Below are 18,416 nucleotides of genomic sequence, written 5' to 3'. Positions count from 1 at the left end.
CTATTCCTTGGCTTGTAGTGCCATTCCTACAAGCCAGGGAATGCCAACAGCCTGCAGAAGCTGGAAGAGGCAGGGAATGGGATCTCCCCTAGAGCTTCTGAAGGGAGTGGGGCCCTCCTGACGCTTGATTTTGGCCCAGTGATAATGAATGATTTGACACTTCTGAACTCTGGAACTGATGAAGAATAAATTTTTTCTGTCATCTTAAGCCACCAAGTTTGTGGTAATTTTTTACAGCAGCCACAAGAAATTAATACACTTAACTTCCTACTTTCTTGGTGGTCACTGGCAATTGCCCTTGTAACCAGTGCCCTGAGGGACTGGTGACTGGAGTGAGTACTGGGGAACTGAGTGGCTGGAGCATAGGGTAAGAGTGAGAATTTTCTTTCCATGCTCCTTTTTTACCTTTTTAATTTGAATCATGTGAATGTACTACCTATTCAAAAAATAAATTAATTAATCCTTATGTCTCTGGGAGCCTCTGTAGTAGGGGAACATGGTTAATTTTATTTATTCATTTTCCTGAGTAACATCCAGGGCAATTTGTGTTCTGTGTTTTGGGTAACTTTTCAAAATGTTGCCCCATAGGCCTTACCATTCCACCTGCTCCGTTTTCTTCTCTCTCTGTTGTGCTTCTGATGTTTGGGTCTAGGTCAGTGGTAAGACAGAATTATGTGGTGGAAAATGAATGGTGGTGTAATAATTGTAACTTTTAATTTGAGTTTAAAAATGTAACTTAGTTAAAAATTACCTCAGGGTTACCTCTCACCCTGGATCAGGGCTTCCTAACCGGTGTGCTGAGATTTAATTCCTCAGCCTTAGGGAGTGTGGGACAAGGCTGGTGGCATCTACTTCAGGAATACCACCCCTTGATACCAGTATGCTATGCAAATAATATTATTTTCAATGTGTGCAGTGATGTGGAAAGGTTGGTGAACACTGCTCTAGGTAAAATGTGGCCTTATAGTTTTTAAATGTTGCATAAAAATAGCTATGGAAACAAACAAACTTGCTGGATCTTTGGGGAAATTCTAATGATTATTTCGCTCCAGTGCAGGAGTCTGCAGCCTTTTTTCCATGTGATGCTTGTGGTGAGGATGGTCATGACCTGGCGCTCTCCTGATGAGGGCACTGGCATGCCTGCAAAGCCCAAAAGGCGGGCTCGTGTTCAGTGTCTCCCACACATGCCTGTAGGAGAAAAAAGGCAGAATAACATGTTAGGAAATGATCTTGAGTTCACTCTTATTTACCAGGAAATCATAGAAAACTTGGGCATGTCCAATGTCTGTAGGAACCAAATCCTTCTGACCCATGTAATAACTTAGATCACAGTAGAGAACCACTGTCCTCACAGAATAATATTTCCTATTGTGGCAAGTTGAGTGTAAGTTAATTTCAAGCCACCAAATAAGAGATAGATTGATTTTTTTTAAAAAGTACTAGTGACAAGCAAATTTTTTTTTGCCAATGGTATTTATTATATGCTGTATATAAATAAGAACTTTATCAAGTTCAGTTTTCATGTGTTGAAATATTTGTTGTTCTGTTGCATCCCAGTGGATCTGATGATGTTGGTTATGCTGTCTGTTCTTTGTTTTCTGGAAAAATAACTGAATTAGTATGTCAGTATAGTACTATCTGAAGAAATCTAAGAGCTATTAAAATGCTTAAAAATAAGATGATCTGTTCTTCTTTTGTTCTCTTGACAGGATAATTGAAGCCATCTGCATAGGTTGGTTCACTGCAGAGTGCATCGTGAGGTTCATCGTCTCCAAAAACAAGTGTGAGTTTGTCAAGAGACCCCTGAACATCATAGATTTACTGGCAATCACGCCGTATTACATCTCCGTGTTAATGACGGTATTTACGGGCGAGAACTCTCAACTCCAGAGGGCTGGAGTCACCTTGAGGGTGCTTAGAATGATGAGGATTTTTTGGGTGATTAAGCTTGCCCGTCACTTCATTGGTCTTCAGACACTTGGTTTGACTCTCAAACGATGTTACCGAGAGATGGTTATGTTACTTGTCTTCATTTGTGTTGCCATGGCAATCTTTAGTGCACTTTCTCAGCTTCTTGAACATGGATTGGACCTGGAAACATCCAACAAGGACTTCGCCAGCATCCCTGCTGCCTGCTGGTGGGTAATTATCTCTATGACTACAGTTGGCTATGGAGATATGTATCCTATCACAGTGCCTGGAAGAATTCTTGGAGGAGTTTGTGTTGTCAGTGGAATTGTTTTATTGGCTCTACCTATCACTTTTATCTACCATAGCTTTGTGCAGTGTTATCATGAGCTCAAGTTTAGATCAGCCAGATATAGTAGGAGCCTCTCTGCTGAGTTCCTAAATTAATCCATTACAAATCAATTCTTGCATACACTTCTTCTGATAGAGTTGACGCTACTTCATATTCATGCGTTTCTTTCTGGGTGAACACTGCAGTGGTACCGACATCGTCGTGGTAGAGTGAAAATTGTCCTTCCCAGCTGAAGGGGTAACACAATGTACTTACTATGGAGTAAATAGAATTGCAACGGCAAAGGAGAAGTGATGACTCCTAGAGTAGATTTTACGATCTTATTTTGTCTAGATTCGTCTCCTCCTTGCCTCGAACAATTACACTTTTGTGTTTGTTTTAAAGTATATGATTTGAACATTTTAAAACTGAAAGCTACTATTTTCCAAATGTTTTTCCATCTTGTGAATGCAGAAGAAGCTTGGAAGTTATAGTGTTATTTTTTTTTTGCTGGAGAGTAACATTTTCATTTCTAAATGTTTTATAATCTCTCATATCAATGTCAGTAGTATCCTGGAAACATATGTCAGATGCAGGAACTGTTTAACAAATACTTTAAAAATTTGGCCAAATTTTAAACTGTATAATGGAGCTAGCAGACACAAGCAAGAACAGTATTTGAAAAATTTCTCCAGCATATTTCTCAATTATGTGGTTTACTTTTGTGCCTGTTATTCACCTTATCATACAGCTTCATGGATACTTGAGTACATTCTTTCTTTTCCATTTTGGATTTCTTTTACTTCTGTCCTGAAATGACTCAGAAGAGTATTGTGTTGTTGAGCATTTCATTGGAGTTCATTTTATTTGAATTCATTGCTGTTACTATGTGATAATTGTTCTGTCAGATGTCCAAACAAGATTCCCAACATTAAAATGATAATACAAATAGCTTGATATTACAACCCATATTTATCTTCTTCTGCTCTTAATTTTTTCTTCCAAACACCATGGGTTTAATAAGACTTACTAGATGAAAGGATATTTATGTAGCTGTTTTATACCAAAGTCATACTTGGGTGTTGTCACTGGATTGTCCTAAAAAAAGACAGTATTTCTTTACTCTTGGTTGCTGTGTAGCCAAGCCAATTTTAAGCCAGCTAAAAGCAACGAATATATAATTATTTTATCCGATCTTTACCACTGTCAGTTATAGCTATGCCAAAACTTCTTGTAACAATATTGAACAGTATGCCACACTAATCAGGCTAAGTTATTAGGACTAGATAATGTAAAACTGATGATTGTTTAGTGCTCAATTTTAGCAATCTGAATTAGGATTTTGCTTTGTTAACCAGTTGCCATAAAGTCATCAGTGTATAAACACAAAAAATTAAAGTCATAGATTTGTGAATAATGTCATATATTGTAAATTTGGCAGGGGTGGAGGGGTGAAGAGAGCAGATGGAAAGGAGACCAAGATGTATTTATTTGTCGAAGAAAGGCTTACCAGAAGTGTTCATTAAAGGAATATTAGCCATCATCTAGTTCAGACCTCAGCTAGTACAGGTAGAAGACCAGGGCAAGAGAGGATATGGTTGAGAAGGAGTTGGGGCTGAGACCTGGATCTCTCGGAATCTAGCCCAGCAGTTTGTTCTTAACACACCTCTGGGTTTTGAGAAAAGCCTGAGAAGCCACACTCCTTGGCTGTTGCCCTTGCTGAGGTAATAATAGCAAAACCGTTCCTTTTCCCTGATTTCCTTTCCTGAGTTTGGTGATATTTTGGCCGTTAAGACTCTCACCCCATCTTGCCTAATGCATCTTGCACACTGGTATGTTACTTATTACATACTCAAACTGTGTTATTTATTGTATATTTATTGTATTTTAATATATTTGAAATAAATAGCATGGATTTATTTTTTCTTAACCTATTTTGATTAAGGCTTTGTGATTTATGCAAATAATAGGCAGGTGATAGCACCCCCATATTACTAATAAAAATAAGACAACCATCAATTTTGCTGGCACTAAGAACTCTTCATGAGAATATGTCTTGTCTCCCCAAGTAAATTATAACTCCTCTGAGGGCTGGGACCCTCTCTCTCATGCACACCTTCATATCCCCACAGCAAGTGTGATAGACTTGGGTGCAAACTGTTGACTGATTTGGGAAAAGGAACTGCTGTGCAAAGAGACAAAGAGAAGTGTCTACCTGTATGTGTAGGCATAGAGCCACACGTGTGAATACACAAGAAGATCTTGAGGCTGCCGTTAAGTAACTAGTAAGACGTCTCTTGTTGGTAATGCCAGACTTTTCATAGGGTCACGTCTTATAAAGGAGCAAGTTGGGTCAGTGCTCATGGCAGTTCAGCCACCCATGTACTAAGGATGATGATGAAACCTGATAGAACAGTTCATTCATGAGTGAAAAAATATGTATCATGGATGTTAGAGCTTTTTTTTAGGAACAAAGGCATTTTCTTTTAACTTTCCTTGAATGTTACTGCCTTAAAAAATAATGATTGAGTAGGACTTCTTTCTTAGTTGCACTTTTAGAGATTTCTCATAAGTCAGTCTTTTGGGCAGAAATGCTTTCATTAGGACCTATATTACTGATACCAGTAAGTCAGATATTATCTTAAATTAGGATACACAATGAGGAAAGCCCAAATGCTTGTTCTGATTTTACTGCACCTGAGCTTATGTGACTTGATCTTCTATATAATTTGTTTTGTATCCTCTACACTGGAATTTTTTCAGGATTAATTATCCAAGATTAGGGAGCATATCTGAAAGTGAACATACTCTAACAATTCAAGGCCTTCTCTATCTTTTTTCTTTAATGATTCTTTTGTTATTGCTGGTTGCAGCATCTGCATTTGCTTTGCTCTTGGGTTTTGTGGTTTCTCGTAAGCACACATTTCTGAGTTCTTACTTTCTTAAAAATGTAGAAATATCTTTTTTCACGGTGACTATCAGTACATCAAAGTAATGCTTCCTGTTTTTAAACTTGTGTCCAGATGTCTTAGGTATCCACTTAAATCTAAGAGGAGGAGAGAGAGGATTAGGTTGGATGTTGGTATTGAAAGAATTTTCTCTGTTGGCTTGATATTTTCTAGAAGCAGCTTATTTTTCCCCTTTGCTATAGAAATGAAAAATAGAAGAACCTGAAAACGCCTAGCTCTGTTTTACTCTTAAGCTTATATGACCCCAAACAGCGCATAGCTTAACAAAATACTTCAGAGCCCTCTGACCTTACATAAATGTACATTCACTTATGGTATGCAATATACATTCCAATCAAATATGGTATATTCATAGGGTCATCATAAATTACAACTAAAAGGTCCTCAAGACCTTCTGTCTACCTTGCCCCTTCCTATGTCTTTTATCCTGTCCAAACGTGGGTTGTGATTTAGCCATTGTCACCCATAGGGAGACCAACTTGTCCTGGTTTGCCTGGGACTTTCTTGGCTTTAGCACTAAACACACCTCCATCCTGGGAAATCCCTTAGTCTCAGGTGAACTGGGCTAGTTGGTCACGCTAGTGACCAACCAAAAACCTGGTTTTCAGACTTTTGATTCAGTACTCATTGGACATACTTTTTTTTTTTTTTGGTAACATCAGAAGGCAAGGACTTCTCTTAAAAACATTTTCTTTGGGGCGTTGGGGTCCCTTTTTATAGGTCAAATAAAAATTGGATATTGCTTTTAGATGCTTCAGATGTCAGGAAGGAGGACTTGTGACCAGTGTATAGGGACTCAAATTTTCAACAGAGTTTTTAAATTGTAGAACTTCACGGTTGTACAGCCATTCACATATACGCAAATAAGTGCAGTTATTTCATAGTTTATCATTGCCAGATTGAGAAATGTCATAGCTGAAGAGGAAGAAACATGGGGTGACGCTTTAATGGAATGTTCTGGAAAAGTTCCGTTTTGGTCAGGGAAGGTGGCATCACACTTCTCTGTTTGTTCAGCATGTGTTCATATGGTGTTTTGCTTCCTGCCTTTCCAGACCCATCTGTCCTCAGAGGACTGGGCGTATCAGTTCTGCCCCTGAAAGTAAACTAATAATTTGCTGCCCCGTGCTGTGGAGCCTTCCACAGTCTTGTGAAATGTCATCAGAAAGCATGATTATATTGTCCCATTCTGTCATTAACTTTTTTTTCTTTTAACAATGCCCCACTTATGCCTAAACTTTCAGATTTTTCTAGTTCTCCCAGACATTCCCAATAAGCACTTAAACTTTTGACTATAGGCGTAGCTCAATTGTCAGTTTATTATTTCTTAGTGTATTTAACTGGATAATCTGCATTTATGCTGTAACTTAAACATATTAATTTTACATAGCTTTGGTGAGAATGCTTTTGATTTATATTTAAAAATATCAACACTAGACCAAATATAGAGTGAAAGCATAAGTCACGCTTAGTGGACGAAAGCTAGAGGGAAGATACATTATTTGGAGTTCACCTACCAGGACTAAGTAATACTATGTCATTTATGTCTTAAACACTACTCTTACTTTATTTATGCAACACTATATTAAAACTAAAACTAAAATTTCCCATAATTTTGTATTGGGTAGGATTTTTTCCCCCCTAGCCTGCAATTATTTTGATTGTTTTGAAATAATTCTGTAATTCTGCCTATGACAGAGTTGAGGCTATTTGTTGTGTGTATTGTTATAAAGTGTCTTTTTTTTTTTTTTACATTAAAGAAGTATAAGTAATGGCAGGTGTTTTTGCTGTAGTAAAATAGAGTGATTTGTTCAACTTAAAATATTGCTTTTTAACTGTATTTTACAAGCTTGATCTTGCAGCTCTAGTGGAATTCCAAGCTTTCCTTCTCTACAGTTCAGAGGGCAGTGGAGAGCAGTACTTGAGTTACAAATCCTCAACTCTGATGTAAGAGAAGTGTGTGTGTGGCAGGGGAGCATAGCTATGCATATTTTTTTCTCATTTTTTAAAGGCATAGCCGCTCTTTCATATGAAACATTTGGAAGTAAAATGCAAAATCATGAAATCAGTGTAAGGCTTAGCTTTCAGGTCCATGTGAAAGGTTGTTTATTTTTGTTCATTGGACAGAAGTGGAAAGTTTAGATTTTTCTGCATTGAGATAAACTGCCTAACTTCTTATCTGTATTGTTATTCATTCAGCAATCTTTATCATGGGACAGGTTTTTTTTTTTGAATAAATAATACGAATTATATAAGTAGTATAATTTTAAAATTAGAATAATGGTTATGGTCCCCTTCTTGAAAGCTTTGGCTTAACGTAAGGGAGATCACCTTTAATTAGCTCTTCCAGTTAACTCAGTTTAAAAAGGTCAGAAAGAAATTTAGTATATGTATGTTTGTTTTTCTTAAATACAGTTTTTATTTATGCATTTTTCTTTGCTGCAGTGCAAGACAGATATAGGGAAACTGTAGCATGCAAGAAATAATTAGGTGCATCCACTTTTTATAATAAATCGGTTTCCAAACGTGTATAAAAAAAAGTTTTGTAAACTTTATCTCATTTCATATACACAATAGTGGATGTGTACAGGAATTCACTGAGGGAATCCTTTGAACCTGTGAGTCATCCTTCTGTTGCGTTATTATCCCTTGAGCTATGTTTTTTGTTTTTTATTTTTTTCTTCATCATTTTATTTATTACTTGTATGAATATTAACATCTCATGGCATCCATCTAATTCAATCAAAACCAACAAAGGAAAAAAGATCAACCATGTTTCAAATTAACATTCTTATAGATCCCCCGTAACTTAAAATAGAAATATGTTCATCTGCATTAAATCATTTGATAAATTTGAAAAATGTCATTCAAAAAAAATCACCGTTAGTACTTAAATATATTTGTTAATCATTTGATGGCATCAGTGTCCAAGTTCAATAAAAGTTGCTTTATTAGGTACTTTTCAAAAATGGACATCTGGATGATTATAGTTGGAGATAGATATATGCAAATATGTCCTATTTTGTTTTAAAATTTTTTTCAAATCTGGCTTTTCAATTTGAGAAAAGTCCTCCAGTGCTCTCACAACCCCCTTTTGAAGGATAAAACTCAGACTTCGCTTCTTTAATCAAGGGAAGCCACTAGAAAAAAACCTTATGTTGAAGTTGCTGTTTAATTCCATTTTCACCCAATAAAAAGTACAGAAACACTGTCTTTATTTGATGGTATGCATAAATACTACACTCCATGAATAGCAAAAATATCTTTTTATTTATAATTTAGTTTCACAAGTGAAAATCATACATTTTTACACATACAATTTCATTTTGTTAAATTTGCACACATCTACAGAACTTCCACATGACAAGCACCTGAAACTGTGCAGGCAGTAGGAAATGCAAATACTAAAATGTATTTATTAACCAAATGACAGCTGAAGGCCCTGCCTCAGCTGGACAATTTACATAGATATATGTCTATATATACATAAAAAATTCACCTTCTAGATCCAACAGCATGAGGTATGTTTTTTAGATTTCTTTTCGTATATGTAAGAATGAGGTCTCTTGTGAACGGCATACTTGCACGGAGATCAGAATCATCAAATTATTGAAAAGCTGCTAGTTGTGAAATCAGATTTGAAGAATTAAAACATTTGACTTAATGAGGATTTTTATCAGTCAATAAAAGCATGTGATTTCCTGATCCCTTAAAAATTTTCTCAGGAGTCACTGGGCTTGAAAGGATTTATACCTTCTTCTGGTTTTCTGTTCTAAATGTTTTCTTCTTTTACTTCTTTCAGTTTAATAATTCATGTCCTATTCTGTTTAAAACCCACACAAGTGAGGTTAAGCATGTCTTCACCATGCCAAGAGGCAAGTGAGTGACTAGGGAAACAAGTAAGAAATAGTTACTGGATATTTGGCTAAACTGGTCAATCAGTTGTTAGCATTGTGATTTTGTTTATAAGCATCAGGCTATTTTGGAAGGTTAGTTAGGGGAGTTAAAAAGTGGAAGTAAGTAAATATGAGGTGGTCCTAACAATGTGTTGGGTTTTTTGTTGTTGTTTGATTTTTAGAAATTGTGATATAATTCACATGTCATAAAATATCTCATTTTAAAGTATATAATTCTGTGGTTTTTTAGCATATTCACAGAGCTATGCAACCATCACCACTAAGTGTTCTAATTCTAGAGCATTTTCATTTATTCCATACTCATTTGCAGTAACTCCCCATTCCTCCCTTACCCATCTCCTGGTAGCACTAATCTGCTTTCTGGCTCTATGGATTTGCCTGTTCTGGATATTTTGTATAAATGGAAACATGGCCATTGTGTCTGCCTTCTTCCAGTTGGCACACTGTTTTCAAAGTTCATCCATGTTGTAGCATGTATCAATACTTCATTTTTTGTATTGCTAAATAATATTCTTCTGTATGGATATACCACATTTTGTTTATCCATTTCTTTTTTGATGGACATTTGGGCTGTTTCTACTTTTTAGCTGTTAAGAACAATGCTGTTATGAACGTACATGTACAAGTTTTTGTGTGAACATATGTTTTGCATTCTCTTGTTATATACTTAAGAATGAAACTTTTTGAGGAACTATCATACTGTTTTCCAAAGCAGGTGAACAATTTAACATTCCCACTGGCACTGTATGAGGATTTCTGTTTCCTCACATCCTCCCCAATTCTTATTTTCCTTCTTTATTTCCCCCCAATAATAGCCATCCTAGTTCGTGTGAGTTAGTATCTAATTGTGATTTTTCATTTGCATTTCCTAATGATGATGAGCATTTTTCATGTGCTTATTGATTTTTGTATATCCTTTAAGAAGAAAGATCTATTCAAATTCTTTGCCCATTTAAAAAAATTGATTTTTTTTGGTTGATTGAAAATACATTTATTTCTTCTTTCTTCTTTTTTTTTTTTTAAAACATTTTATATTGAGTTATAGTCATTTTACAATGTTGTGTCAAATTCCAGTTTAGATACTAACAGGCATATAAAAAATGGATTTTTTAACTGAATTTTTTAGTTGAAGTTTAAAAGTTCTTCATATATTTTGGATGCTGAACTCTTATCAGATATATGATTTGCAGATATTTTCTCTCCAATTAAGGGGTTGTCTTTTCATTTTCTTAATGATATTTTCAGCATACAAGTTTTAATTTTTGATGTAGTCCGATTTATTTTTTCTCACCTCTTGTGCTTTTGGTATTGTATCTTAAGAAATTCCAGGTAATGAAAATTTACTCCTCTGTTTCCTTCTAAAAAGTTTTATAGTTTTAGCTCTTACTTTCACATCTCTGATCCATTTTAAATTAATTTTTGTATATGGTGTGAGGTAGGAGTCCACTTCATTCTTTTTGAGGTGGATATGTATTTGTCCCTGTATCATATATTGAAAAGACCATTTTTTCCCCACTATTGAATAGGTATTGGCATACTTGTCAAAAACTGGATGACCACAGATGTGTTGGTTTATCTGGACTCTCAGTTATTTTCCATTGATCTATATGTCTGTTCTTAGGCCAAAACCACACTGAAGACTGTAGTTTGGAAGTCAGGAAGTATCAGTTCCTCTTCTTTTACAAGATTGTTTTGGCTGAGTTTCTTGCATTTCCGTACGAATTGTAGAATCAGCTTATCCATTTCTACAAAAAAGGAAGTTGGAATTTTGGTAGAGATCACACTGAATCGGTAGATCAATTAGGGAAGTTTTTCCATCATAACACTATTAAAGAAACAGACTCACAGGCATAGAAAACAAACTTATGGTTACTGGGGGGAAAGAGGGTGGGGAGGGACAAATTGGGAGCTTGAGATTTGCAGATACTAACTACTATATATAAAATAGATAAACAACAAGTTCATACTGTATAGCACAGGGAACTATATTCAATATCTTGTAACTTGTGGTGAAAAAGAATATGAAAATGAATATCTGTATGTTCATTTATGACTAAAGAATTATGCTGTATATCATAAATTGACACAACATTATAAACTGACTGTACTTCAATATAAATATATATATATTAAAAAACCAAAAACAATATTAAGTCTTCCAACCATGGAAGTAGGATGTCTCTCTGTTTACTTAAGTCTTTAATTTCTCCCAATGTTGTATAGTTTTCAGTGTACAAGTCTTAAGCTTCTTTGATTTAATTTATCCTTAAGTATTTATTCTTTTTGGTGCTATTATAAATGGAATTGTGTTCTTAATTTCTTTTTCAGATTGTTCATTGCTGGTGTATAGAAATACAACTGATTTTTATATATTGATCTTGTATCCTATAACCTTGTTGAATTTATTAACTCTAGTAGTTTTTTGAGGATTCTTTACTATTTTCTATACATAAGATCATGTTATCTGCAAAGAGAGATAGTTTTACTTCTTGCTTCCTTTTTTTCCTTTGTCTTGCCTAATTACCCTGGCTAGAACTGCTAGTATAGTGTCAAATAGAAATGATGAGAATGGACATCCTTTTCTTATTTCTGATCTTGGGGGGGAAACTTCCAGTCTCCCACCATTAACGTTAGCTGTGGGTTTTTCATAGATGCCCTTGATCAGCTTGAGGGATTGAGTGTTTTTATCATAAAAGGGTGCTGGATTCTAACAATGTGTTTTAATGAAGAAATGGACAGATTTTGTTGTGAGTGGAGTTGTTGTACCGTCTGTGTCAGGAAATAAATTTTCTTAGAGTTTCTAAATCTGTACAAGATACTAATCAGGTTGAAGCCATAGAAGTGCTTGTTGATGGTTTTACAGTTCTTCAATTGATATACATTTCATGGTTTCTAAGACCGTTACTGATTCTCTTCATTAAACCAAGTTAATTTGAATTTGTGTTCACTTGCCTGAAGATACAGAGACACCAGATGCAAGAGAGATAATTTGTTTCTGTTGGTTGGTTGATTTTAATGCCTCTTTATTACCTGACTTTTTGCTTCTCACAATCAGATGTTCTAGGAATACAGGAGAATGCCTGAGGGTGTGGATAAAGGTGGACTGTATCTCCCTGAATAGTCAGGGATAGAGCTCTTGCAGCTTTCTTCTTTTACTTGTCTTGGGGTTACTTTGGCAGAAAAGCTCCAGTAGCCTGTTGGAGCCTCCTGGAATTGGGTTTCCTGCACATTTCCATAGTACTTCCAGGAAGTGCAAGTTATCACTGAATTACTGGGATAGGGGAAGAAGCCATCTCAAAAACAACACTTGATAGTTAATTAACCTGCAGCATTGCTGTAGGAAAAGTTTATTATTATTATTATTATTATTATTATTATTATTATTATTATTATTATTATTATTATTATTTTAAATCCTTTGTCTGCACGTAGTAGGAGCTTTTGCCTAACTGCTGTGCTGGGCCCTGTGGGGTACACAGAGATGACCATCTGCTGGCCTCACCCTGGCAGATGCCCTTTGAAAAAAACCCTCCTGTTCTGCTCAGAAGACCTATTCTGAGGTTCCTTTACACAATTATGAAACCCAGATTGTTTAATGTAGTCCCTTGCCATGAATTATAATCATTCTGAAATTCCTCTAGGAAATTATGTCCGTGAAATAATTGGAGAAAACTTCAGTGTTATTTGTAAACAACACTTCCCCAGTTGGTTTGGAAGATCACCTGCAAGGTCAAATTTTCAAGTCTGACTAACTTTAAAAATTTTTTTAGCTTTTTAAATTTCTTGGAGGAGGAAGTAATTAGATTTATTTACTTATTTATTTTTAGAGGAGGTACTGGGGATTGAACCCAGGGCCTCGTGCATGCCAAGCACGCACTCTACCACTTGAACTATACCCTCCTCCCAATTTAATAGATAGAGCCCCACTGGCATTTTTTCCATCAGTAGTATTGCTAGTGTAATGTGTGACTGAATACTTACAGTTCTTTAATTTTGTACAGATGCCTCTTTGGTTAATGACTACATTTTTAATAAATCTCATGAATGTGCTGGGTGAATGTTAATAATCTTCAATGCACATGTGGATATCAAACCTAATGGAGTAATGATCCAAGATTTTGGGCATGCTACATCTGTAATGTTGCATATTTACCAGGGATGTTTAGAGAAAAAAGGTTTCAAAGAGAGGTGTACTTTCCTACTAAAGTGTTCAGCACTACTCTTAACAACTATTCTTAGAAATAGTAGGATTCCCAGTCCTACGGTCATTGAATGCTTGAATAATAGCCACAATTCCTAGAACTTACAAGGTAATGAAAATGATGGCAACTTTTTCATGAGAAATAATATACTAATGTTTCAGAACTTTTTTATTTTTGTTTAATACTTTTATTAAGTATTCTGAAAATAAATCTCTGACCCTAGTTGGTCATCCTAAAAATGAAAATTTAATGAGAGAAAAAAAAAACTATAACTAGCAATATATACAGGGAACGTGCAGGTCTCCGGAGGTAATGGGCGTTAATCGTAGAGTTGCGGCAGCAGCTCCATGACCGAGTCTGATGGTTCTGTAGTCTCCCCTCCCGCCTTTCAGGGTTGGCATCACTCCCAGCAGTGTGGCATCTCTGTACCTCTCCAGTACCTTCTCCACTTGTTGGCTTCCACTGATTGAGTCTCTTCTTTTCCCCCTGTTCAAATTCCAGCGTGGCATTGGCTTAGCCTTATCACCGCCCAGGGTTGAGGAGTGGTTTTCCGAGCTCAGGGAAAACAGTATTTTTGAGGTGGGCTGTTGCTGTGTGCAGGGCAGTTTCCATGAGAAGGAGCTGTTGGATGTGCCATAGTATCGTCTTCTAGCTGCTGCACAGAACTGCACCCTGGGTCATCACGTTTATGGCGTTTTGCCAGTTGGGTGTGATGAACAGGCGGTAGCAAGTACTTAGTGATTGGCCTTGTCTGATGCACTCAAAGGAGAAAGCTCTGTGTGTAGCTGTGATTAGCCACAGTTATAGGAGTGAATCATTCTGTGGGCAAAAGCTGTGGCTGGTTTGTGGATGTCTACAGAAGTGAGGGTGTGTGAAGTCAGTGGCACATTGGATTGATTACTAAATAGGCAGATTTCTAGCTCCCTTCGAATGAAGGAGCACTTAACTTGGTGTGTACACTTACTGCTCCTTTAACCCCACCCCCTGATATTAACCAGAGTCAGTACAGTTTTGCAAAGGAGCAAAACTGAATTTGATGCCAGTGAAGACTTGAGGGTGCTTTGTGCCTGTTCCTGAAGGAATCAGGAGGAAATTACACAACCGGATGATGCTTGACATCACTGTGAAACTGGAATTTAGGTTGTGGATCTTTCTGTTTACTCTGTGTATAGCTGTTTCAATGGAAACTTCCATTCCTCCATCCATAATCTTAAATTCCTTTTGTTCATATGCTATCAAGAATGAGGTTACCAAAATGTTTGCTCCTGAATTTTCCAAGATTTTCCAAATTTTGGATATTGTTTGTTATTATTGTTATTATTTATTCCCTTACATAGTCTACGTTTTTTTGAATCCCATTTTGTTTTCCTTTTTTTTAAAAAAAAAAACCTCACTTGGAAATATAATAAGCAATTCCTGCTGAACTTCCCTTTAAAACAATATTTTTCTAGAGTACTTGATTAGATTATTAAGTGAAAATAATTAGAATATCTTTTCTTTTAGTGTCACTGGGACTTTGACAGAGGAAATGAGTGCTGCAGTTCTCAAACTAAAAAAAATTTATCTTGTCATTAGTTTACCTTTGTATTCAGGCATAATGCATACTGTCTATTTGCATTTTAAGAAAAACATTTTAATGTGTATACAGTTAGTAATCAGATTTTTTTCACTGAATGTCATTCTGTCAAACTATCCTCTAATTAAAAATACTTAGACACTGTAAATTTTTGGACTAGAGCAGAAATCTGAGGTGTTTTTTTTCCACTTTATGTAGTATCAATCATTTTTCACTTTTAGGACCCAAAACTAATGGCTTACATGTTAATGCACCAAATGGCCTATGACTTAGATTTATTGTATCTCTCATTTTATTATATAGCCACTGACTGGAAATATCCAAAGATAAACTGTTATACTGTTTCTAACTTGAAAGTAAAGAATGGATCTACTTTTGTAAAGGTCACAGAATGTAGATTTTAAAATATATTATACATACCAAAATACAGATTATTTTCCACTTAAATTATTTATGTAAAGGTAAATGTGTGTTTGTTTTGCTCTGAAAAGTACCTTATACCTTTAGTCATTTTATATCACAGTAGTTCAGTTTTATGTTTAAAAAATGACAGTAAAACTTTTAATTTGATATGTTTTAAATTGTGCTCTATGCCTGAGTTTAATTTTGCTCAATAAAACCTCGCTGTCCCTCATGAGACCAAGTCCTTTCTCTTTAATGCAGAATAGCTTGAATTTTGATGCACATTTCTGCTATTTTCAGACCAAGCTGAAGTAGCCTTACATCAAAGGTAGCCTTATATGGAGAGCCTTATTGTAAAATTTTTGGCTTATTTAATTTCTGATGTCTTTTCTAGAATTCAGAATCTTGGATGTTTCTGGACATATAAGAACTTTGAGAAGAGTTCTCTATTTAATTATGGGTAAAATACGTTAAGCACATGGAGAATGTCTTTACACTTTCTGACATTTGTATCTGTGTTAAGTAAAGGTATACCTCAGTTTTTTGTTGAATATTGCACTGTCATATGATGAAGTTCACCAATGGGTAAATTGCTATGTATGTATGTGATAAAGACACTTGCCTTAAAATAGAGCACTTCTGTTTTGCAAAGTCTATGGTCAAATTGTCTTTCCAGTTACTCACATTTCTGTGTGCCTGGTGAATGCAGGCCTGATAAAGTCCATGGAGGTAAGGAAGAAGATGAATGTCTTTTCATTGTTAATAATCTGAACGTGGATTAAAAAATATTTTCGACATGTAAAGATTTTATGGAAAAAATAATATATGTGTTGTGTAGCATTTACCGCTGAAGATGCACATGACTGAACAGTTCCAATGCCTGTTGGTTTTAACCATTATTTTCATTGACCCTATTCTCAATGGGAGTAGTGATTAAAATGTGTGTATGGTCAGTTCTCCCACTTCCACTGTGTATACATAACTGTTGCTAATTGTCATCATTAACGGCTATTGCATTTGTCATAGAGGGAGCAGCTGTATTATCAACCCCTAGGGAAGGTAATTTGGATAGGAAAGATTATGTTATACTTCGGTATTTAAGGTAGTAATTTTACTGTTTAGAAGCTCTTTTAGGAATGATGGTTTAAATGGGCATCACTTTTATCTTCTAATAAAAATATTCTTAAAATCAGCTCAATCTGTGGCATAATTTTGTTTTCTGCTTTAATATGGGATTAGTAAAATGTGCCATTATATGGGTCATAGCTTTTCTTATTTGACTGTGTTACTTGTGTAATTTACGTTAGATCATTAACAGTACCTATAAATGTGCATCGAATATTCAATTAATTAGTGGTTTCTTTACTCCCTAAGGAAATAATATTTTATGAAAAGTTAACTTTGTTATGATATACATATGTTGTATGTACATCTGAAAAAAAATCTGTACAGCTTGACCATTTGAATAGTTAATAAATTTTGTCTTTGAGAACCACCTGCAGCTGATACTAAACACATGTTACTCTCTGTTGTGTTGACTTCATTAATTAGTATAATTCACTCTTGGTGGACTTATTTCCTTTCTGTTTTGAATCTAAACTTCACTTTGCAATAAACTAATGGTGGATGAAGCATAAAAGGTGTCTCTTGGCTGTGACGGTGCCTCTGATGGTTGTGAGGCTTTGAATCAGTCATTTGATCTTCCTCTGACCTGCTTTCACATTCTCTCTTTCTCCCTTTTAAGTGCTCTTCTCTTTGGTAAGAACATAAATAATCTATGTGAGGTAAGTTTCCAGGCGATGGTGATGGGTATCCACAGGCACGTACTGTGTGTTGAGTTGAATAAAAAATCTTGGGCATTGTACCTTCTGAATGCTGTGCTTGTTTACAGTATGTTCTCAGGGACACAAATGCCTGCCAGACCCTTTCGGTTTTCCTAGTGAAAAGGCCACATGACCCTCCCCACCTCCCCTTCCTTCTTGGTGTCTCTCTCCTCTGTGTGATCCTTGCCGACATCCCACACTCCCACCTTCCAGATTTGACGTTCTTGTACTGCAGTGGCTCTTTGACTTGGGTGATGCTCTAGCCCCGCTGGCAGAAACATCTTGCTCCAGCACTGCCAGCAGTCTGGCAAAGTCACCCCCAGGATGGAGGCCACCCGTGTCTCAGGCAGGGATTTCCGAAGAGCAGAGGCCCCACTTGTCCTGATTGTCCCAGCAGGTCCTAGCAGTGGGCTTAATTGTGAAGATGCCCCTCTAGGAGCAGATGCAAGGACTTCTGAGGGCAGAGAAGTAGATACCTTCCCAGACAACTGTTGAGCCCAAGTCCAACACTTCATTCCAGGGTCTCTGCTGACTGAAGGGGGAAACGTTCTAGTGCTGAGGCGAGGGTTCCTTTGTTTTATTGCTATTAAAGTTATTACTTCAAGAGCTTGGCATGAACTATAAAAACAGTGGGGATCACGAGAAATTTGTTGATAATTGCTTTTGAGATAGGAATCCATTTGTCAGGTAACACTTATGCGTTGTTAATCAGAGTGATGATTTCTAAGCCACAGGGTTTGCTCCTCAACTGAATTTTTATGTTTTATTTTTGGAACTAATCAGATTTTTGTTTTCGTTTAAGGGAAAATAATAGCAGATGTCAGACTGAACATTATATGCTTGGCTTCTTTCTCACAAATTAAAAAAATTACAAGCTAGTGTGCATGGCTGAAATTTTTGATATCTGTGAAGATAATATTTTGGTGAAAAAACAGGGGAAGAATTCTCAGAGGTCTTTTTTTCCTATCTTTCATCGATGTCTCAGTTTGACAGACGGATAGATACATCACTCAGAAGTTCCATCCTCTTCACCTTCATTACATCTCAAGGAAGTTCTGTGAACATACCTCTTCATTTGTGTTAGGCAGTGAATGCAGTGAGTTGGGACAAATTTTTAGCCGAAAATGGGTTTTGGCACTCAGCTACTAGAGCAGCATAACCTTTTCAAGGCCAAGGAATTTGTAAGTGTGTGGGTGGTCCTTCTGTCTGCTGAAAATGTTGAAGTAAGTGTTTCAAAGTACTTTGCTCAGTTCTGAAGGATTTGTGGCGCTTGAGATCTTGAGCCAGGGTG

The 18,416-nt window shown here is 36.1% G+C and overlaps 1 protein-coding gene across 5 annotated transcripts in view; it reads left to right on the top strand.

The window, feature by feature from the left end:
• Positions 1–18,416, top strand: part of KCNG3 (potassium voltage-gated channel modifier subfamily G member 3) — a 61,682-nt gene that overhangs the window by 34,454 nt on the left and 8,812 nt on the right. For 3 of the 5 annotated variants that reach the window (XR_012511916.1, XM_074378782.1, XM_074378781.1), the window contains exon 2: positions 1,710–1,783. Coding sequence is in view for 4 of the 5 variants with exons in the window: in XM_074378782.1 (XP_074234883.1) it covers positions 1,710–1,783 (74 nt within the window). In the remaining variant the exon portion in view is untranslated. Of the gene's footprint in view, positions 1–1,709; positions 16,495–18,416 lie in introns of those variants that run through there. The other 2 variants (XM_074378780.1, XM_010967706.3) reach the window with 1 other exon arrangement.

The sequence above is a fragment of the Camelus bactrianus genome, chromosome 15 (genome assembly GCF_048773025.1).
Source record: "Camelus bactrianus isolate YW-2024 breed Bactrian camel chromosome 15, ASM4877302v1, whole genome shotgun sequence".
Classification (NCBI taxonomy): Eukaryota; Metazoa; Chordata; class Mammalia; order Artiodactyla; family Camelidae; genus Camelus; species Camelus bactrianus.
Note: the sequence above shows the minus strand (reverse complement) of the source record. Positions and strands in the feature narration are given on the sequence as shown.